Source organism: Diceros bicornis, chromosome 18, assembly GCF_020826845.1.
Source record: "Diceros bicornis minor isolate mBicDic1 chromosome 18, mDicBic1.mat.cur, whole genome shotgun sequence".
Classification (NCBI taxonomy): Eukaryota; Metazoa; Chordata; class Mammalia; order Perissodactyla; family Rhinocerotidae; genus Diceros; species Diceros bicornis.
This window is the reverse complement of record NC_080757.1, coordinates 56514504-56537774: the sequence shown is the minus strand read 5'-3', so window position 1 is coordinate 56537774 and position 23271 is coordinate 56514504. Positions and strand designations below refer to the sequence as shown.

The 23271-nt window shown below is 43.0% G+C and overlaps 1 protein-coding gene across 1 annotated transcript in view; it reads left to right on the top strand.

Annotated features, from left to right (window-relative positions):
- The window catches only part of RNF157 (ring finger protein 157), a 71856-nt gene that overhangs the window by 30880 nt on the left and 17705 nt on the right, over positions 1–23271 (top strand). Inside the window, exons 3-11 of the mRNA XM_058561697.1 lie at positions 12732–12820; positions 18340–18486; positions 18837–18954; positions 19426–19492; positions 19786–19829; positions 20230–20277; positions 21939–22010; positions 22535–22694; positions 22847–22959. Of these exons, the coding sequence (XP_058417680.1) occupies positions 12732–12820; positions 18340–18486; positions 18837–18954; positions 19426–19492; positions 19786–19829; positions 20230–20277; positions 21939–22010; positions 22535–22694; positions 22847–22959 (858 nt within the window). The remainder of the gene's footprint in view (positions 1–12731; positions 12821–18339; positions 18487–18836; positions 18955–19425; positions 19493–19785; positions 19830–20229; positions 20278–21938; positions 22011–22534; positions 22695–22846; positions 22960–23271) is intronic.

Here is a 23271-nt window from a genome sequence, read left to right as displayed (position 1 = left end):
CAGGGGGGTTTGCTGTTCATAAGAGGTTAAATTCCAATAGAGTATGGGACAGATTGACAGTAATTCTCCTGGTCACACAAAGTGAGATATATCCTAATTGTATTTACTCTAAGTGCTTTGGGACTCATAGATAAAAGATACTTATCTAATTGAGGATATTTAATTTGTACATCCTTTTTTCCAAGTATTCAAAATTGCATTACAGGTAGAATTCTTTAAAGAAGATAATATTATCACTAATGATAATCACTAATGATTACTAATGATAACCTATGTTTTCATAGCACTCTGATTTTTATTTTTTTATTTTTTATTATTTTTATAAGTTTTTATTTATTTATTTTTTTCCCCCAAAGCCCCAGTAGATAGTTGTATGTCATAGTTACACATTCTTCTAGTTGCTGTATGTGGGATGCGGTCTCAGCATGGCTGGAGAAGCGGTGCGTTGGTGCGAACCCGGGATCCGAACCCGGGCTGCCAGCAGTGGAGCGCACGCACTTAACCGCTAAGCCATGGGGCCAGCCCCGCACTCTGATTTTTAAAATATTTTTTATTCAATCTTAATCACCCTATGGGATAGACAAAGGCTATAAATCCCATGTTACAGATGAGGAAACTGATGCCCAGAGGCATTAAATTACTCACTCGAGGTCTGAGTATCAATAAGTGCGAGAACCTGGGTCTTTCAGCTCCTGGTGTCGTCCTCATTATATTGAATGATTATATATATCATTTCATTTTCATTCTCCAGTCTTGCACACAGCTCACTGGCAAGACCAGAGGGTCTTAGCTCCTAGTTAAACTTAATAAATATTGCTCCACAAACCCTTTATTAAAAAACACATGGCAGTCTGTGTCTTTCAGGTATTTGTGAGCATCAATCGTGCCAGCCTCCATTTAGTCTGAAGGGCAAATATTCAAGATCTGGAGCGTCACTGTGGGCACATGCTGTCCTCCTCTGAAGATCTTCTTCGGATATCATCCTACAAATAACCATTTCTGTCTTCTGTGTGTGCTAGTCTCATCACTCTGGGGGCCACCAAGACGAATCTAACATGGATTTTGCCCTCGAGTTTGTAATCTCAGGGGAAGGTCAGACACATGTACACATACACACATGGGGGAAGTGATGAATGAAGTGTAGGCATAGTCTTCCAGAAGCTCTGAGAAAGGAACTTTATGACATGAGCTTTGCTGACTTGGAAAGTGCCACTAAATGCTAGAACGCTGAGATTGTTGTTTAATGCTGTTTCTTAACAAACCAGAGCACAGAGGACTGCTGTGGTATTGAGCAGGGAAGCTAAAGCATCTGTGTTGTAGGAATTTCCTCGAAATTTCTTTGAAACATACTGAAACTAAGTGTGCACTCTCACCTCTGTTTCCTGTTGTCATTGTACGCCCCATCTTACGGGAAACTCTACTTACTGCTGTTGCATTTCAAAGAAAAATTTGGTTAACTTTTTCAGCTTTTAAAGAGATACCTAGTGGCCTTAAATTGTAACGAAACTGTTCTACAAAAGTCTATAAAAGTCAAAAGACTTCTGGGTCAAATAGCTTGACAATTGGTTACATGTAAATAGCGTCCCTAAGCAGCACACTTATTTCATTCTCTAAAATGGTCTCGCCAGGCCTATCAACTAACATAGTAGCCCTGATTATTACAGAAATTAATCAGACGTACGCGTTATCTTTAGAAGGCAGCACTGATAAACGAGCTTTGCAGTAAAGGTTGCTATAATTATAGAATAGAATGTCCCTAGCTATATTTTCCATTCATTAAAATTTTAAATGCTGATAACACCAAAGGTGTATATCCTCTGCTAATTCATACAGTAAAATATTTTTTTAAAAAAGAGAGAGCATGCAGTTAGCCTAGGCACTTAATAGAAGAAATGATAATAAGTACCAGTGAGTAACATTTCCAGTCTATGAAGTTATTTCACAGTTAACAGCTAAGCTGTTGTCTCCCAGCCCCAAATCACCCTCTAAACTCAGCTCCATGACGCCGGGGGTGGGACTGGCAGCCGAATTTCTCCACTGCCTGCTGCTCCCTGGGAGGCTCTGCCAACAGGGGCCGCTAGAGGGCCTGCAGGGCTGGAGGAGAAGGGGCAGTGGGAGTCGGAGTCCCAGCTTCACCCGGGCTTCAGGATCTGGTAACCCTGGCCTCTCCTGTTTGCTCCCTCAGCTCTAGGGGTGGTAGCTGCTTCCTGCAGTTCCTCTCTCTCGGTCAGCTGTGTCCGCTTTTCGTGTTTTAGTTCTCCAATACCTGTTTAACCAGTTCCTTATATTAAATTCTCTCTATTAAAATAACTGGTGTGGTTTCTGTTTTCCTGACTGGACCTTGATTAAAACAGCCTTTAATCTCACAAATTATGAGGTAGCTATTATTAAGCATATTTCCTGGTAAGGAAGTAGAGACTTGGTGGGATATGGCGATTTGTCTAAAATCACACAGCCGGTAGTACAAGAGGCAAGACATAACACCTTCCACTTTGAGATCCTCTGCTTTCCTTTCCATCTCCACATTCTCTTGCTGAACTTATTTTTTTAATAATTTTTTTTATACTTACAGAAGATGTGCAAAGATAGTAGAGAATTCCTATATACCCTTCACCCAGCTTCCCATAATGTTTAACATCTTACATAACCATGGTACATTTATCCAAACTAAAAATTAGCATAGGTACATTACTATTTTTAAAAACTAAGACTTTATTAGGACTACACTTGTTTTTCCATTAATGTCCTTTTTTAGTTCCAGGATCTAACCCAGGATACCACATTACCTTTGATTGTCCTGTCTCCTTCATCTCCTCCAATCTGTGACAATTTCTTGGTTTTTCCTTATTTTTCGTGACCTTGACATGATAATGAGATGTACTGGATAGGTATGTTGTAGAACTTCCCTTAATTTGGGTTTTCTGCTATTTTCTTGTGATTAGACCAGGGTTATGGATTTGGGGGAAGAATAGTACAGAGGTAAGTGCCCTTCTCATTGCACTGTATCAGAGGTCCATAATAGCTCATGATGGTGACCTTGATCACTTAGTCAAGGTCATGTCTGTCAGGTTTATCCGCTGTAAATCTTTCCTTTTCCATAATTTATTTGTTAGAAGCCAGTCACTAAATCCTCTTGCTGAACTTTTGACTTCCTGCTTAATGATGGGGCTGTGCTTTCTCGACAGATTGTGAACAAGTGCTTAAAGAATCTTGTATTTATGGCCAGGCTGAGAATTATAAACCTAGGAGCCAGACTAATGCTACTAGGAGATACGAGCATGTATTGCTTCTTGGGGAATTATGATCTGTTGCACCATCTTTGCTTTGTACCATGTTTAAACTTGGAACTTGGCTATTTTTAGTCTCAGAAAGCTTATGGTTAATGCTAGGACACCTATTTATTCTTGATGAACTGGAATCACCTCTGACAAGCCCTGAAAGATGATCAGAAGCCCAGGGTCTTACAGCATGCAGGAAATAAGTAAAAAGAGAAAAAGCCATAGAGAAGCGGTTGCTGAGAATAGGAAAATCAGCGGTGTTGAAGGATGTGGCTTCAGGAGTGGAGATTTACAAGAATGGACTGAGAGGTGATAGGTGACAGACGTGCAGAGATGCAGAGATCTAAGGTAGGAGGCCAAGGGAGGGATGGGGATGGAACACAGGGTGAGAGAGCAGCCAGTGACATAAGTTAACCTTGGAGTTGGACTCTAAACATGATGGATTGTGGATATTTGTATTTTATCTCTGAGATTCACCATCTAGAACATAGTAGTTATAGCTCTAGCTCTAGATTTCATTACATACAGTATTTAAATGAGGTTAGACTTTCATGTAAGCCAAAGAAAGTAGTTCAATTGGTTTATATAACCTTGGCTTCAAGGGTGACTCAAGAATAATCAGAGCTCTCAAAACTTTTGGAAGCTTAGTAGGGCAAAATGGAGCAAATGTCGCCATGTTAAATTAGCTGCAGAATACAGATCTTAATATTAACTTAGAAATTAAAACTGTCAGACATATGCTATAGGTTTTTATTTTATGCTATTTTGTTCTATTTGTATGGGATTTCTCTATCTAATGGTTAGCTAAAGAAAATAAAATCTCATTAGGGTTGCTGATTCAGTAATAGCTTTCTTCCTAGGGCTGTATCTGCAAATACGTAGCCTAGCCAAAGTAACAGGCCTTATCCGGGCTTAGGATTCTGTATTTGATTGGCTTATAAAAGTAACTCTATCTGTATTTCATACCATTATTGTTTTCTCAAGCCAAAGCTGAGATTTCTAGCGTAGTAGACTTTAGAGCATATTTTCCTTCCAGGAATATGAGAGATGGAGGTTTGACAACTCTTTTCATTGATCTTGGATCTTACATAGACAGGATCTTTACATAGACGTATTTCAGTGGGGGTGCAGGACAGCTTGGAGTTTTCAACTTGAAGACCAGCTTATAGTTTTTTTTCTGAAATATGGAATGGGGAAATTTGGTCCACTTGCCCTTCTTAGGAGTCGGCCTACTGAAAATGCCTCTGTTTAAAAATGACTAGAAAACTAACACTTAGTGGCATTAGAACATTCATATGCTTCTTTGGAAAAAAAAATATGTTGTATATTTTAAAATACCTATTTCAACTGATACTGGTGCTTGCCTCTCTGGGCATATTCTTTACCTACAGTATCAAGCATCTCAAAAATCTGATGCTTAAAAGTGGATTCTTATTTGTGAGCTGGGTTATGAGTCTCCTGACCAGATGAAATCCGGAAGCCAGGCATCTAGAATGGGGTACTTGTCTGAAAGTAGCAGTTTCTCTGACCATTAGTCATTATTTACCAACTTGCTGGAGGGAAAAGATGACTGTGTTTGCTTTACTAAAAGCACTTGTTTTTTCCTTTTAACTCTCCTTAAAATTAGCTGGTGTTAGGCAAAATCCTTTGTATCTAAAAACAGCTCATCTTCAGGAAGGTACTTGTATTTTAGAAGCACAGGGTAGTGTTTTATCCTGCTGGGAGGAGCCTGTGTCTTGGCGAGGGCTCTCTGTCAGTGGGGAACCGGAAATAGAGCAGGTTTCATTTATCATCAAAGCAGTACACATCGCCCTGCAGGTGCATTTGATGTCAGAGCGGTACTGAACATGTTACCTGGTCTCAGTACTCCCAAACAATATGAGTCAAGACATAAACCATAAGAAGAGGGAGATGATGGGTCTGCGATGGTCATTAACTGAGGTCTGTGTGATTTTACAATGGAGTGGATTTTTCATGCTCTTCTTATCTCCTCTTAGGATGAACAGAAAAACATGGTTAATTGGGCGTATTAAACTAGCGTTTAAATATTTTGGAAAAGGTCAACATTAGACATGATGTCACATAGCCATGACATTGGTCCCGTGTGCTCTCTGCCAGGGGACCTAGCAGAGCAGTTAACAGTCTATAAATAGACTGCCTTTGGTTTGGTAACCAAACTTGAACACAGAGCATCTTTGTGTTAAAGGTCATCTTGTGACACCCTCTTGGGGTCTCCCTCACATCTTTGATTTGAGTGAAAAGAATGTCTTTTCACATCTTGTCAGCTTCGTGATCACCAGTCTTTCTACACTGGTGATTGACTCCCCACGAGGATTGGATGGAAAATTAGCGAAAAGGGGTTTTACCGCTGTAAATATAGCTCATTGACGTTCTGGTCTACAGCAGGCACGATACAGTCTGTCTCAGGGCTGCAGCTGGTTAAATAGGCAAATTTGTATTCATTTTGCAGCATTCAAACAGAGACTAAACTGCTCTCCCCTGACACTGATCTAAGAACATGTTCTAAAGCATCACCAGTCTAAAAATATCCACTGGTAAGTTTTGGACACACTATATATCTGAGAAGAGAGGAAGTAGAGAAAGCTGAGAAAATAACGAGACATCAAATAAAAAGGAACTGAAATTTAAATATAAAAGCCCTAAAATCTATAAAAGAAAGGGTTTATGTTGTGCTGTAAATGAGTTATTCATATGACCCCAGATGTTGGTTTCCATAGTAACTATGATTTGATTCTTTGGCATGAATATTATATCTGCTAATGTATAAAATTTCTATTTTAATTATAAATTGTCTAAAATAATTTCCTTCTTTGGAAGCAGATTTTTGGCATTTGGAGCTATTTTTTTCCTAAGTAAAAACTGCATTTGTGCATATTAATTTGTTTTCCTTTTACCTCCCTTTTTTTCCTCTTAAGAGTCCTTTCAGGGAATGTTCATTGCATCCTTGTTTGTCATAATGAAAACTGGAAACAGACCAAGTGTTCATCAGTAAAAGCTTAGTGAATAAAGGATGATATAAGGTAGACTTCTCTAAAAAGGAACCAGGGCTCCTTGGAGACGTGATCGATTCCATGGATACGCCTGGAAAAACACAAGATGAACCTGGGATATCCTGTGGTGCCAGAAAGTGCCGAAAAATGACGGGTGCATGTCAAAAGGCCACAGGAGCCAACCTGAAGGAGTTCCTAGTGGCCAAATCTGGGATGCCATATACGTACGATCAAGCCTGAATCTAACAGCAAATGTTAGCAAATTATGTACTTTTTAAAAAACTTTTTATTGAAGTTAGTCTATTTTAATAAATGGATTATAATCCGCTTTATAGACTACTGAAAATTGCCCAGTAATTTACAACTGAAGTAAGATATCCTATTATCTCGTATGCACTGTGACCATGTTTTCTACAACAAAAATGTGAGTGCAGTCATGGAGGAATATATATATCTATACACGTATATATATGCAGGCATGTATGTATCTATATATACATGTAGACACACACGCAGATATTCAGTGGGCGCTTCCGTTCTGTTTAAACTGGCAGTTCCACATTTAGTCACCAGGTGGCACTTTGCAAAGGAAACAGATGAACTACAGGATAAAAGACAGAAGAGGGACTTGCTCAGTATTCACACAGGGCCTTGATTGGCAGCCCCCTGGGGCCCATTGAAGGAGTTCATCTGCCTGAGCTGGTACTATACTTCCAACCTGGGCTTAAGGTGTTTGGGATTTAAATTATTCTGAGGTATGGGCTTGTTTCAGTATAGATACAAGCGGGCCAGTTCTGGGAGGGTGCATGCTGGAGTGCAGTGCACCAGATGCGAGCCCCGTCATTTTTCTGGGCCCCTTACAGACAGAACTAAGAGAAGTATGCTGGTCCATCACTGAACCCAGGCCTACCACAGTACTCAGGGTGTGGTGAGAGTGTTGAATGAATGGGTAAATGTTTTTGTTCTTTGAAAATAATTTAGAGAGGAACCACTGTGCTTTAGAAATAGCTATGAGTAACACACATTTGAGCATCTTGGGCACAAGGTGGGTGGTGATTAACACACCCACTGCTTCTGCTGCGGCTGCTGGCAGTGTTCTCAGACACGTCACACCCTGAATGTGCACTTGTGTCTTCTGCAGGTGCTATTAGATCTTACAGACAAAAGGGTTTTGTCGTGCTGTGGTCCAACAAAGCTTTTCTCTGAGAAGATCTTAGATTCTCCTGTTAACACTTAAAAGGAGTGTAGCGTTAGGTATGGTTTTGTATGTACTGCTGCCTAAGCATAAGCGTGTAATCCAGAGAGTTTAGACTAGCTTCCAGAACCTGAACAGGACTCAGTACCTTTCGCAGTAATTGTTTTACTGTCGGACTGGCTACACTCTGCTCAGGTTCCTGGAACACTCCTGGGATCAGAACAACTGTAGATTTCTGCAGTAGCTGAGGCAGCTGCAATAGAAAGAGCGTGGGTTTTGGATTCAAATCCTGGTTCTGAGTTCAGATGCTGGTTCTGCTACTCATTAGCCCTGGGACCTTCAATAATTACATGAATCTTTTGAGTCTCAGTTCCTTCATCTGGAAAATGGAAATGTTAATACTGACATTCTTCTTTTATTCAGTTAACCTACATATTTTGAGTTCCTCCTGGGTGTCAGACTGTCCTCCAGGAGCTTACGATCTGATGGGCGTGGCAGAGACATCTGTTATTGATGAGAATATTAAATAAGAATGTATCTAAACTGGAGCTAGATGGTGGTGATGGGCGCTCGACATGTGAATGAATGTACTTAATGCCACCCAACTGTGTGTGTTTAAAAATGGTTAAGGTGATGAATTTTGTGTTATGTGTATTTTACCATAATTAAATAAAGTAAAATGAAAAAATACATATCTAAAGAACCCAGCATGATGCCTGGCACACAGTATGTACTCAGTAAACGTTTCCTTAAGTTTTCTTTTTCCATGAATGGGCATTGGCCAGGCTGTAATTGCAACAGTTACCCAAATTCTACCCCATTGAGAGGGCTTTCTTTTGGCAGCGTTTTCTGGTTTTCTGGTTAGATGAATAGATTGGAGGAACCTGAGCCTTAGTTCTCTGTCATAAAGGTACTGACCTGTAAGGTTTGGTCCCTAAGTATGTGAGCAGACCAAATTTCATTCTTTGTCCACTAGTCTTTACCTAAAGCCTCTCTTCATTATGAAAAGTGAAATAGAATTCTAGAAGCTGCATTTAGGTATCCCTCATAAGGCTGTTAAGAGTTTATTTACTCCAGAATGATATCTGGGGGCTGGGAAGGCATTCCATGAGCCATATTGAGCTTGAGGCAAGAAGTCAGGATATGCCTTGCAGAAGGCTTGGCCGTCTTCCTCCATCTGTGGGCCTGGTGGCATGTTGTATACAGGATAGAAAAGCCACTTCTTCCCTTTTACTGGCCTAGTTGTGGCAGGGTGCTTGCATCCAAGAGAAAAGACTCTGATCTTCCCTGTCACCACTCATTCCCTAACTCAGTAGGCAGAGGGCTGAGAAAATTACGGTTCCAGGAAAGCAAGTAGAAACTCTGTGGATGTGAACTGAGAAAACAGTTTTGTTTTTTTTTTTTTGTCAGGAAGATCAGCCCTGAGCTAACATCCATGCTAATCCTCCTCTTTTTGCTGAGGAAGAGCGGCCCTGAGCTAACATCTATTGCCAATCCTCATTTTTTTTCCCCAAAGGCCCAGTAGATGGTTGTATGTCATAGTTGCACATCCTTCTAGTTGCTGTATGTGGGACGCGGCCTCAGCATGGCAGGAGAAGCGGTGCATCGGTGTGCGCCCGGGATCCAAACCCGGGTCACCAGTAGCGGAGTGCGCGCACTTAACCGCTAAGCCACGGGGGCCGGCCCAGAGAAAACAGTTGTTGATGTTGTTCTGAGCACTGTGGACTGGGGCAGTGGCGACTTCAGGGAAGTGCTTGAACCTGAGTCTGTCCTGAGCTTCGTTTCCCTCAGTCCTAAGAAGACGTTCCTTTGCTTTCATGTCACACTTACCTGTTGGCATATCAATGAAATCTCTGGTTTTGAGTTGAAATAAGATACTTTTTTTGCTTTAAGTATAACTCAGTAATGGTTCGTGTATTAAGGAGATACTGTAGCCAAGCAAAAAAATTCATCAGTGTCTTGATAAGAAAAAAGAATGAGCAAAGACATAGGGTTGTGTTTTCAGACCTTTTATTTATTTATTATTATTATTTTTTAATAATTTTATTTACTTATTTCCCCAAAGCCCCAGTAGATAGTTGTATGTCATAGTTGCACATCCTTCCAGTTGCTACACGCGAGACGCGGCCCCAGCATGGCCGGAGAAGCGGCGCCTCGGTGCGCGCCTGGGATCCGAACCCAGGCCGCCAGCAGCGGAGCTCGCACACTCAACCGCTAAGCCACAGGGCCGGCCCTAGACCTTTTAATAACTAGTATTTTAATGCTTTAATCATCTCTAGATTAAGGAGCTATATCCAGGAGCATCTTAGGGAAAGATGGAGGTAGACTATGTTCAAACCTCAACTCTGCTCCCTAAAACTTATGGGACTGTGAGGAAGTTATTGAACCTCTTAATACCTCAACTTCCTTATCTACAAAAAGGAACAACCATCTCTGTCTCACAGGATTGTTCCAAGGATAACTAAGGTGATGTATGTAAAGAGCTTACCCTTAGCACAGTGCCTGGCACATAGTAAGCACTCAGTAAATGATATTTTAAAAGTGAAGATCACAAAGAAGCTTTGAGTCACGATGGGCTAAACTGGTTTAGAGAGGAAGGGGAGATGACTCTAGGAGCAGAGCAATATTTTCTTCAATTTGCTTCTGTTCCTGCTGTTCCCTCTGTCTTCCTCTCATCTCTGAATTTACAAGTTACATCTATCCTTCAAGATCCCAGATCAAATACACCTCCTCCATGAAGCCTTCCAGATTACCTCAGCCAGAAGTGATCATGTCCTTTATATTTGCCCTTTTTGTGGCATTTCTCTTTGTGTTATTTGTGTAACTATGTCATCTGCCTTATAAGGCTGCTTCCTGAAAGAGCAGGACCTTCTTTCCACTTGAAGTCTCTCCTTACAACCCCCACTGAGTGTTGCCTACTCTGATTGGATGAATGAAAGGCCACCAAGACGGAAGCTTTGGTAGGTAGGAGCCCAGAAAGGATTAGGTTCTCCTAAACAGATTTTAAATTGTTTTCTTTTCTTTTCTTAGAGAGGGGGGAGAGAGCCAAAAATATAGGAGTGGATTTGTTATACTATACAGTTCCTACAAAAAACAATTGATCCCACTGATACTTTTCCTTGAGAGCTGAATAAGTTGTGCTTCAGTGTCAGTTATTGTCGAATATAATATTCAAAATGGAAGATGAGGAACACTAGGGGTTTTTTTTTTTTTCCTTTCCTTTTGTTTTTCTTTTCTGGCAAGTATGGAGGAGAAAGGGCAAAAAGTAAAGGAAGAACCCATCTTTTTTTAACTCAGGTAGGAGTTATGGATAATTCCCAAGTACCTGTGCAAATGAATATGATTAACTTTGCTACTCCAGAAAAAAATTTTAATCCCAAAGTCATTTATTTTGGCTTTAGAATAGACTAGCATTTGTGTCGGATTTTCCTGCCTAATTACTTTTTGCTTAAGCTTATTTTAAGATTGTTTTAAATTCCTTTAGTGTGACAGCCGAGAAAAGTGGGGGTGGAGAATGGGCCACAGATGGGGTCTGAACTAGAATTCCAGCTTTCCTATATAAAAGCCCCCTGATACGCTGCTAGTAGGAGAGCAAAATTGGAGTCAGCTTTCTGGAGGACAATTTGGCAAAATATTTTTAAAAGTCTTAAAAATATGCTTACTCTTTGATCTAGTAATTCCACTTCTAGGAATTTGTCCTAAGGAAATAATCAAAAAAGCATGCAGAAATGAGGGATAGGGCATTCACTACAACATTTATATCACACACACACACACAAAAGTAAAACCAACATAAAACATTGAGTAATATGGAATTGATTAAATAAATTATGCTATTTCTAATGTGTGTAGTCATGTTGTCAAATTATAGACTTTAAAAATGTTATCACATCCTTCTATGTGAAAAGGAGACTATAAAACAGTATGGACGGTTTGTACAGATATAGAGGGAGGTAGGTAGATGGATGGATGGATGGATGGGTGCCTATCTGGAAAGACACATTCTGCAGTGTTAACTTTGATATCACTGAGTGGTGAGATTATGGCTGATTTAGTATTTTTTTGTGTTTTTCAAGTTTTCTGCTTGAACACGTATTGCTTTGCAATTAGAAAAACCAACTATCATATATTTTAAAAGGATATATGTTTAAGGTACCAATGAAAAAGTAAAATGTTGCTATATAATACCCACAAAGTGGGTAATCTGAATGCACATAATTTAGGGTGAATGTATTTTCTTAGGTATCACATCCATACACGTGAATTATCAGCAATCACCCTGAATACATAAAAGCAGATGTACTCTGGGTTAAATTATGTTTCCCAAGTAAAAGAACCACATTCAGCAAAAATCTGTGAAGGCATAGGTAGAGTATAACGTGGTGTCCTGTTTCCTGATCCCAGCACCAAGAGGTGGACTCTTCTAGAGCTCGGAGTACCACAGTTTGGCAAAGCTACAAAGACTAGTAGGTTTTCTGTGGATTATATGTAAAAAATGTTTATTCCCCAAATAACATTAGAACAATACTGGGAACACTTTAAATCATTCTTACTCTTCTGAAAGCAATTCCCAATTAAATTTTTTACTGTTTCCCCTTCTTATCTCCTCATTATCATCAACTCAGAACTCCAAATTAGAGGTCTCAATGGGAAAGAGCATGGAAATGTCAGGTAAATGACGGACAACCACAAATTTTTGATAACCCCAAAAGAGCCCTTGGCTCACATTTTTAAAAACTCAGCTTTATATGATCAGCTGCAAGGAACGTTTGTTCTTCACTGTTTGCAGCCCAGCTCTGTACACATGATGGGGTTCTGTTTTATTTGCAGTTCCTGAATTCCTAAGACAACATGTGGCTTCACTAAAGGAAAAACCTGGCAGGTCTGGCTCCCTGTTGTCTGAGGTCAGATGGAAAAGCCTTTTGTGATTAACTCGGCGGCAGTGTGTCCTTTGGTATTTGGAACTTCAGTAGGAGTTTTTATTAGTTCTCCCCATTTTGAATGCTGACTCAAATAAGCTTCATAGAATGGAAAAAGCAGATAAATCTAGCTCTTTTGACGCCAAATCGAATCCCAGTTCTACCACTAGCTGCGACCTTGAGCAAGTTCACTTAGTATGTTGGGTCTCCGAGTCCTCACTTAGGAGAGTGGCGCCTTCCCACCTCACCTGGAAAGGCTGTGACCAGTGAGGGACAGTCGTGGGTCTTTATAAACACATTGTCTTCTCCCGCTTTGTTTTTGACACAGTTTCCTTATGCTGCCCCACCTCCCCAAGAACCAGTGAAGACTCTGAGAAGCCTGATCAACATCCGAAAGGACACGCTGAGACTCGTCAAGTAAGTCCCTGGCTGGGCTGGGCCAGTGCCAGATGCCCTCCTACTGCAGGGGCAGCCAACTTCCCAGAGAGACTCACAGAGCAGTTTCTGCCAGACCCCGAGCCCGAGTCTCCAGGCCTCCAGGACAGGAGCTGCTCTGGTGCTGACGGCAGCACCTCGTCTACGTAGATTAGGTCTCCCCCCATCTAGATTGTTCAGAACTTTATGTGGATAGTCTGTGTTTGTGAAGAACTCTGACTCTCCGGGAAGCCAAATTATTATCCCTGTTTTATGAATTTTTTTAAAAAAGAAGAATTATTGAGGGAAAAAGTGAATTTTGCAGGTACCTCAACAAGCCTATGTAAAAATGGAATATCTAAACTTGGGATATGAAATCCTTATTTTATTACTTATATTTATGTCTTTAATTTATTCTTAATTTCATATGCCCTTCCTCTGAGGAACTCAGAGTGCCCTGGGTTTGTTTCATCATCATCAATATAAATTATCACCGACATTTGCCTTCTTTGTGTTGTCCCTGAGATAGCGTACTTTTTAAACTGATGCTGCCCTCCAGAGAGCATGTCCGTCTGCTAAGGCTCACTGGTGCGCTGGGGAGACAGATTTGGTCAGGGCAAATCAGAGGTCCCTAATTTTTCTGGATGGACAAGCTAGATGACTCAGAGACCGTTTTATGCTTGTATAGATCAGCCTTACTAACATTAGGAAGTTTATTTCTCTCTGATCATTTTTTTAATACAACTCCTTTATTGAGATATAATTACAATTCATTCATCTAAAGTGTACAAATCAGTGGTTTTTAGTTATTCAGAGTTGTTCAATCATCACTACTACCTAATTTTAGGACATTTTCATCACCCCAAAAAGAAACCCCATACTCATTAGAGGTCACTCCCCATTTCCCCTAAAAACCCATCTTCCTGGCCTAAGCAGCCACTAGTCTATTTTCTCTCTCTCTCTCTCAATTTTTTATATTTCATTTGTCCCTGAAGTTTTCAACTGCCTCCCCAACTACTCCCCACCCCTTGGGTCAACTCTGGGGATGAGGGAGCCAAGAAGGGCACTCTTTTGCTGCAGAACAGTCTGCAGCTGGGCGTTCACCCTCTGCAGAGGATTCCTACAGCAGCAGAATAGATTGAGGCTAATGAAGCCTCGGGAGCCTGCCAGCTCTCAGCTACTCTGTCCACTTGTTTCTCTCATCACATAGTGAGGCCTGCTCACGTGTTTGATGGAGACAGGGTCAAGGTCCTGAGCCATTGTGAGGTCCTAGCCTCTGACGTGGCAGCCTGGCTGCAGCTCTAAAATAGAATGAAGCAGCTGTGACGTGCCAAGAGAATCTGGCTTGGAAGCAGAAGACCAGTTTGCTTCCCAGCTCCATGGATGCTTGCTTGAATACCTCTCTGAGCTTCAAGTTTCTCATCTGTAAAATGGTGATAATTAACCTTACCTTTCCTGGCTGTTGTCAAAATTAAATGAGATAATGGAAGGGAAAACAGCTGGTGTTCAATAAATGTTAAGGTGAAGGGTGTTTTTGTTTTGTTTTTCTGAGATTATGGGAATCGATTTTGATTCTCAGATTTCCAGGTAAAGATGGAGATTGAACATCTACTTTTGCTTCCTCTCAAAACCCCACTAAGTAATAATAAGAGTATTTTTAAAGTTTTTTTAAATTTATTTTTTATTTTATTTTATTATTATTTTTTGTGTGTGAGGAAGATCAGCCCTGAGCTAACATCCATGCTAATCCTCCTCTTTTTGCTGAGGAAGACCAGCTCTGAGCTAACATCTATTGCCAATCCTCCTCCTTTTTTTTTTCCCCAAAGTCCCACTAGACAGTTGTATGTCACAGTTGCACATCCCTCCAGCATGTGGGACGCGGCCTCAGCATGGCCGGAGAAGCAGTGCGTCGGTGTGCGCCCGGGATCCAAACCCGGGCCGCCAGTAGTGGAGCGCACGCACTTAACCGCTAAGCCATGGGGCCGGCCCCAAGAGTATTTTTAGAAAGCATAAATCCACAAGAATTGGGAGAATGGGAAAGGAGCAACAGCAACAAAATTTTAGAGGCTGGAAACAGATGGTGAATGTTAAATAACTAAGTAGACCCAAGAGATCAGAATCCTGAGCAAGCAGAAGAAAGACTGAGCATCACCCTGTTTGTGCTGTGATATCCACAAAGGGCTCAGGCACTGGCAGTACCAGGTACCTCTGGACATCAGGGTGGAAGGCTTACCTGAGGAGGATTGGTGGCAAGTCTGCTTACGAGGAAGTCAGATCTCCTCCCTTATACTACACAGCCAGAACTGCCTCCCCACACCTGACAAAAGGCTGGCAGGTGATTCTCCCTGGAAAAGTTCAAACAGAGACTCTCTGGACTTGAGGGATCCAGGCACAGCTAAGGGCTAGACTCAGTACTAAAACCAGGGGGTTCAGTGAATTTAGGTGTGTGGGCTGCTGAGTCCTCCAGCTGGCCCCCCATGCTACCTCCCAGAATGCTGGCAGCCAGGCCTTTGTCAGAAGAGAGGAAAACCGTTCTCTGGGGAATTGGACCTGTCCAGATGGGAAGACAAAAAGAGACTGGCATTGGAGCTTCCTCAACAGACCCAGATGAGCCCCAGGGAAGCCCGGTATCCCCAAGCCCCACTATGCATTCAGAGTTCCATCAGGGATTGTAAAATTCTTAAATATGAACAGACAACCAAAGATTCTTAGATGTATAAGGAACGCCTATAGTATGAAAGACCGTGGCAAAACAAACAACAGGAAAAAAATAAGTGGAAATAAAAACTATGCAGGAAGAGGAAAACTTGATTTACAGCCTCAGAGACACAGAGGAGATATTGTCTTATTTCATGGACGCAATGACACAGAGCATCCAGGGAAGAAAAAGGCTGTTAGAAGTTAAAACATGGTAGCAGAAATGAAAAAATCAATAGAATGTAGGAAGAAAAGTTGAAATATTGTAGAAAGTGGATCAAAAAGGCAGAGAGATGGAAAATAGAAGAGGAAAGATGCGAAGAAGAGACCACCAGTTTAGAAGGTCCAACATCCAACTAATGGTTCTAGACAGAGAGAACAGGGCCAGCCCGGTGGCTTAGCCATTAAGTGCGCGCGCCGCTACTGGCGGCCCGGGTTCGGATCCCGGGCACACACCGACACACCGCTTCTCCGGCCATGCTGAGGCCGGGTCCCACATACAGCAACTAGAAGGATGTGCAGCTATGACATACAACTACCTACTGGGGCTTTGGGGAAGAAAAAAAAAAAAAGGAGGAGGATTGGCCGTAGATGTTAGCTCAGAGCCGGTCTTCCTTAGCAAAAAGAGGAGGATTAGCACGGATGTTAGCTCAGGGCTGATCTCCCTTACAAAAAAAAAAAAGTATTAGAAAGAGAGAACAGAGAATATAGAAGGAAGGAAATCATCAATGACATACATAATGTAAAGTTTCTAAATTGAAAGGACCACCGAGTGCCCAGCACAATGGATGATAAAGAGGAGCTTCTGTATCAAAGGAAAAAAGGATCAGCAATTGGAATGGCTTCTTACTTCTTGAGAGCGACCCTGGAAGCTAAAAGATAATGCAGCAATGCTTTGGAATGGCTTTTTTTTTTTTTTTAATAATTAGTTTATTTATTTATTTATTTTGTGAGGAAGATCAGCCCTGAGCTAACATCCATGCCAATCCTCCTCTTTTTCTGAGGAAGACTGGCCCTGGGCTAACATCTGTGCCTGTCTTCCTCCGCTTTATATGGGATGCCGCCACAGCATGGCCTGACAAGCAGTGCATCATTGCGCGCCCGGGATCCGAAACCGGGCCGCCAGCAGCAGAGCGCACGCACTGCACTTAACCACTACGCCACCGGGCAGGCCCCTGACATGGCTCTTTTTCATTTGTTTTTTGTGAGGAAGATCGGCCCTGAGCTAACATCTGCCAATCCTCCTCTTTTTTTGCTGAGGAAGACTGGCCCTGGGCTAACATCCATGCCCATCTTCCTCTACTTTCTATGGGATGCCACCACAGCATGGCTTGACAAGCGGTGTGTCGGTGCGCGCCCGGGATCCTAACCAGCGAACCCAGGGCCGCCGCAGCGAAACGGGCGCACTTAACCACTTGCACCAGGCCCCTGGAATGGCTTTTTAAAAGTAGTTATAACCTAGAATTCTTTACTCAGCCAGACTTTCAATGAAGTGTGAGTGTAGAATAGTATCTCTGGAGAACTTTATCCCTCCAACACACCTTTTTTCAGGAAGCTAGGGAAGTTGTGTTCCACTAAAATGAAAGTGTAACCTGAGAAAGAGGAAGCCAGGAAATGCAGGAAACATGCGATTCTCCAGAAGAGAGCCCAAAGAGACTCACCAGGGTGATGGGGAGGGAGGTGCCGGGATGGCGGCAGTGTGCAGATACAGAGGGCCCAGGGTCCAGGTGGAGCAGGTCAGAGGCTCCAGAAGGGACCTCCTCAAGAAGATGAAATAAATAGAACACCTGGTGCATCTGAACGTCTAGAGATTTAGGGACAGCCAGCAGAGGGCTTGGGTTTGAATTCATGACTAGTACACAGAAAACTAAGTAACTGAAATAAACAAAGTGAGCACGAACTCTAAGAAAAACTTATGCAGGAAAAGAAAAATAATCATAGATTACTGTGTGATTAAGCTGTGAATAATGTTGATATAATCACAGTAATATAGACGCTTAATGGACCAAACTAACAAAACCATATTACAACAGACTAGGGGGATGGGGGAGTACCTGTATGGGGCAGCATGAGGAAAGAGAAAGGAATCCGTATTTCCAAAGTGGGAAATCAATAGATAATGCCTAAAACTGAAAATCAGGAAGTAGTAACCGGAGCATGTTATTTAGAAACATGAAGGCAGGGGCCGGCCCAGTGGTGTAGCGATTACGTTCGCGCGCTCTGCTTTGGTTCGCATGTTCAGATCCCGGGCCTGGACCTATGCACTGCTTGTCAGGCCATGCTGTGGCGGTGTCCCATATAAAGTAGAGGAAGATGGGCATGGATGTTAGCCCAGGGCCAGTCTTCCTCAGCAAGAAGAGGAGGATTGGCAACAGATGTTAGCTCAGGGCTGATCTTCCTCACAAAGAAAAAGAAAGAAACATGCAGGTAAATGCCAAAATGCTCAGCTAAAGAGGTAAAGGCAGTTTCCTCTGAAGAGGAGGAAAGGGAAGGAGTGTGGCCTGCTGATTTTTGTGACAAGCCTTGTGGAAACTATTTAAACTACGTGGTTAGTAACTTTGATTGAAATAAAACTAAAAACAAAAACAAAAGTCTGGCAAACGCATAAGGATGTTAAGTGTAGCACACTGAAATATCAGAAATAACATAAATGGCCAACAGTGGTGGTAATGAAGTTCTCTGCCATCATTCAGAATGAAGATGTGGGCCTAAGTTTATATCATGGAGAGAAGCCTGCAATATATTAAGTAAAAAAAAAGATAAAAGATAAATTTCAAAATATTGATTTGCTACTCCCAAAATGCTGAGTGTTTGTGGTTTTCTAGATGTGCTGAGGAAGTGAAGACCCCTGGAGAAGAGGCCAGCAAAGCTAGAGTCCACTACAACGTAGAGTTCACCTTTGACACAGACGCTCGTGTGGCCATCACCATCTATTATCAGGCCACTGAAGAGTTCCAGAATGGTATTGCCAGGTAAGAACAAGAGACCAGGTGAGCCACTTCCTTCCCAGACAGGTTAGGGTTTGCCTGATGTGCTCACCTGTGGAGGAAAACATTCTTTTTCTACAACCCGGTGAGATCTGGTTCCTGAATTTGGGTTTTCTTCTGCAGAGCCCGACTTTTTCACCTTTTACCTTCAAATTGTGCCGTCTTCGTACAGTGGCAGATGGTAGCATAGCCCTTCAGGTCATCAGTATGCTGTTAAAAATCCATTAAGCTACCTTTCTGTGGATGTGTGGGTTGAATAGATAAATTTAATAGTATTCCCAACCTCATCTGGGCTAGATACTAACTTTTGCTTTGCTCCCCACTGTGATCCATAGCTACGTCCCCAAAGACAACAGCCTACAGTCGGAGACGGTGCACTACAAGCGAGGCGTGTGCCAGCAGTTCTGCCTGCCCTCGCACACTGTGGACCCCTCAGAGTGGGCTGAGGAGGAGGTGAGCTGCGTCTGGTGAAGGTGACAGGTTGCTGGGAGAAAGTGCGGGGCAGCTTCCTCACGTGGACCCAGAAGGTCCTGAGAGCTGCTTAGGACCCTAGCCAGCAGCAAAGGGACTGCCCAGGTGCTCAAAGGTCACGCTCACCTCCAGTTTTGTAACTTCTTCATGCCCTTAAAAGGATACACCTAACCTCGTTAATTTTTCTACCCCAAAGTAGCCCATTAGCCTAGGATATTTTGAGAAAGTTATGTTCAGAGAAAAGAACCTGCAGGTTAGAGGACTTTACATCTAGGAGATTTTTCAAAAGTAGCTGGTAGTCTTCAATCAAACGAACTTAGGTAGTTACGAGGTTGATGAAGGAGGAGCAGTGAAGGGGTTAATCCCTCCTGACATATCCTTTTCTGATGGATGACTGTGCCCTTTACACGTGTTGAGTCCTCTTTTTTTTCCTTCTCTTTTCTTTCCCTTCAGCTTGGCTTTGACCTGGACAGAGAAGTTTATCCGTTAGTGGTCCACGCTGTGGTCGATGAAGGAGACGGTATGGGTGCTTTTCATCTTCTCTTGCTGCACCCACTGCCCTTTTGAGGCACACGGGCCTGGCAGCAGCTGTGGCCTGGGAACAACACGCCCTTTCTGTGGGTATCAGGCAGGCAGTTTCTACATCCCCCACACTGGTGTCCCCAAGCTCCTTGGGTTCCATAATGGGCCCTTCCCGTGACAGCCCAGAATGTTTGGTTTGCCAGATCGCAGAGACTCTGGGAAGGTCCATAGGCATCGAAGTGTACTGTTTGGCTTTCTTCTTCTTCATCCATGTGCCTTCATTTCTTTCAGAGTATTTTGGCCATTGCCATGTACTGCTGGGCACTTTTGAAAAGGTAAGTGAGTAACCTAATAGGGCCTCACTTTATCATTATGTCTAACTCTTTCGTTCCTGCAAGGACACGTGTCCTCCTTGTCTGCTGGCTGCCTGAGCTCAGCAGAATGGGTCTGGCTTAGGAGGCTGTGGGGGAGTTGAAGGAGCACCCCCGGGGGCTACACTGGGCTCTAGTTCCAGCTCTGCCACCACCTTGCTGCATGACCTTCAACCCTTAGTCCTCGTTTCCTCTTCTTAAAATGGAAGGGGTGGACCAGGTGCTTGGAAGGCCCATCCCGTGTTGGGAGTCTGTAAGTCCACTCTGGTGTCCAAGAACACGCATAATTGAGAGAAGTAACAAAAGAACATCTGGTGCTTTATTGCCCTACTGCCTTGTCATAACTGTCATATTTTCATTGCAGCACACAGATGGAACCTTCTGTGTCAAGCCCCTCAAACAGAAACAAGTCGTAAGTATTTGAGGGCCAGGGACTCTTGGTGTGGCCCCTTCTTTCTTACTTTCGCTCTTTTTGTTGTTGTGGTGGTTTTTTTACTCTTTTGCTAAGCACTCTTCTTTCCCTCCCACCCCCTTTTTTAATCAAAGAAGAAAAGAAAAAAAAAAGGAGTGCTTTTATGTGTTAGAAACTGCTTGGGTGGCCTGAAAGAAATACTGATTTTTGGTGTCTTTATTATTCCAGAATTGTTGGGGTTGAGGCAGCCATTATCTGAGCAAAGGACTTAAGAAATGAAAGGACAAGATTTGTCTTCTGACATTAGGTTTAGGGAGAACTCTTTTTCTTTAAAATACCAGGGTGAGAAACATTTCAAGCTAAAGGATAAAGTATTGGGGTCCAATTCAGGGCCAGCTAGAGCCTTTGCTGAATTTATCCCACCGTTGCTTTCCTAAAATTCAGTTTGCTGGCCATCTGCCCCTTTCCAGAGTGATCAGCAAGGTATGCATATGTCTGTTAGAATTCCTAACCCCCGCTGTGTGCCAGCACTTTCTTTGCACTCTTGCAGAGGTAGGAGGAGAGTCGCGGAGGGTGAGCAGGGGAGAGTGGTGCCAGTGGCATTGGCAGGCCTCCCTACCGGTGGGTGATAGATACCTGAAATTCTACATTATTCGTTCTTTTGGGTTAAGTGCTCTCCCCATTAATGAGGTCAATTGTAGTCAATAATATCTTAGCATAAATTTGTCGATAATGTCCTTTCCAATATAATCACTAGGTTAAAACAAGTTTTAAGAGAGGCAGAGGAGGAAAAAGATCCTGAGCCCTGGGTACTGCCTGGAAAGGCCAGGGCTCAGTGAGTTGCCTCTATTTGAGAAATGGGTTCTCTATTTTCCTGTTACTAGATTGGCATTAGCAACAGACTTTGTCAAACTTGAAAGTGAAATATGAAATCAGTGACAGATGAAATCAGTGACAGGCTAGGTCTTAGGGGAGGGGATCACTGGGACAGAGGCGAGGCAGAGGAGAGAAGTGGGCTGGAGGAAAGACACAGGGGTAGCCAGCTTTGGCACTGACCCAACCCAGGCTAGTGGAAACTGGGCATTGAAGTTGGGGTTTTAAGAAACGGGACCAAGAGGGTAATTCTACTGCATGCTGGAGGCAGGGGAGGGGCCCAGTTGGCCCCTCCTTCAAGGCCTTGCTAGCAATTCGCTTCTACATTTTTTCCTTCCTCTCTTCTCCTTGCCCATTTCTTCTCCTCTCTCTTTCTTTCTCTTTCCCAGTCCTTATGTTTATAATGTCTAAACTTAACTTTCATTACACAGCTAATGCTTCTATTTTGATGCATGCTCTTCCGTCCTTTTTCTAGCCTGTGCGTTTCTCAGCTGTCCATAAGAGTAAGCTGCAGTACAAGGATTATTGTTGTATTTGTGGGCTTTTATGTTCCCTGCTGGGTGGGTGAATAATGTGAATAATGGTGGGTGAATTAAACATTTGATTTTCTTTCCCCTCTCAAAGAGAAAACAGAAGTAAATAAAAGCATCCTTTACTCATCTCGGCTTTTGCTTTTTTTTCATTGTGCATCGGTTGTCCTTGGTTACCGAAGAGGGTGGGGGGTGAGTTCCCACTCTTATCTCTCAGCAGAGTCATCCTGCCCTTGAACTTGTCTATTTGCTCTTCAGGTAGATGGGGTCAGCTACCTCCTTCAGGAGATCTACGGAATTGAAAACAAGTACAACACCCAAGATTCGAAGGCAAGTTCTACCCAAAGATCTGAATGTAGTCTTCCCACAAGGCAGAGTGAGGAATTCTCTGATAAAGCCAGGATGTAGGAATTTAGTGTGCCAAACTCTGGAATCAGTTTGGTCCTAGAAGGGTATTTTCTGGTTCCTCAATTCAGATGATTATATTTATATCACTTTGGAAATGAAAAACATTGGTGGGTTTAGATTCATTCTTCTGCAGAGCCCTGTTCACTCAGTTTCCTGGCAGGGTGCTTCCATTGCCCTCTCCCTTCCCTGCATGGTCTCCTGGGCCGCTTCAGCTCAGGCTGTCCCAGAGGACCAGGGCTGAGCTCATAGGATGAGCTGGAGATAAACAACTCCCAGTACAGGTGAAACTGAGTGTGTGAATGCACCAGGTAAACTGTAAAGTCCAGTGAAAATGTCAGATTTGTTCTTATGACTTGTCTCAGCCCTTCAGGCAAGCTGCCTTGTAAAGAAAGTAGGGGACATGAAGATCTTTGTGTCATTGGCTAAATTTCTGTCTCCCCGGCCAGGTGGCTGAGGATGAAGTGAGCGATAACAGTGCCGAGTGTGTGGTGTGTCTCTCAGATGTCCGGGACACCTTGATCCTGCCCTGTCGCCACCTCTGCCTATGTAACACCTGTGCGGACACCCTGCGCTACCAGGCCAACAACTGCCCCATCTGCCGACTGCGTAAGCCCCAGAGCCGGGCGAGTGGTGGGTGGACCCTGCTGGGGCTGCAAACTGATGAATGCTGGGAGGAGGGATCGTGGTTTCCCTCTGGGCTCTTGTTCATCCTGACTCCTGCGTCAGGATGTCCTGACTGTGTCTTTTCTTCTTCACAGCCTTCCGGGCACTGCTTCAGATCCGAGCCATGAGGAAAAAATTGGGCCCACTGTCCCCAGCCAGCTTTAACCCCATCATCTCCTCCCAGACATCTGACTCGGAAGAGCATTCAGTAAGTTGGGCTCGGAACCATGGCCCCCCGTGAAGCAAATGCTCTAGAGTCTCCTTACTGGCTTTTTTCACCTTTTGTCCTTCTTTACATGACTTTGCAGCAAGTTATTAGACCTTGGCGCACTGAAGTATTTAGTAGGCTGCCTGAGATTATGTTTGTTTTAAAACTAGCCAATATTGCAACGGAAAATTGGAAGCAGATCCTTAAAACCTCCCTCTTCTGCCTTGGGAACTTGGTGTCCAGTTAACAGTTACCATTCCTAGAGCTGTCTGCTTGCAGTGTCACTCCAGGGGGTCCACTCTGGAACTCCCT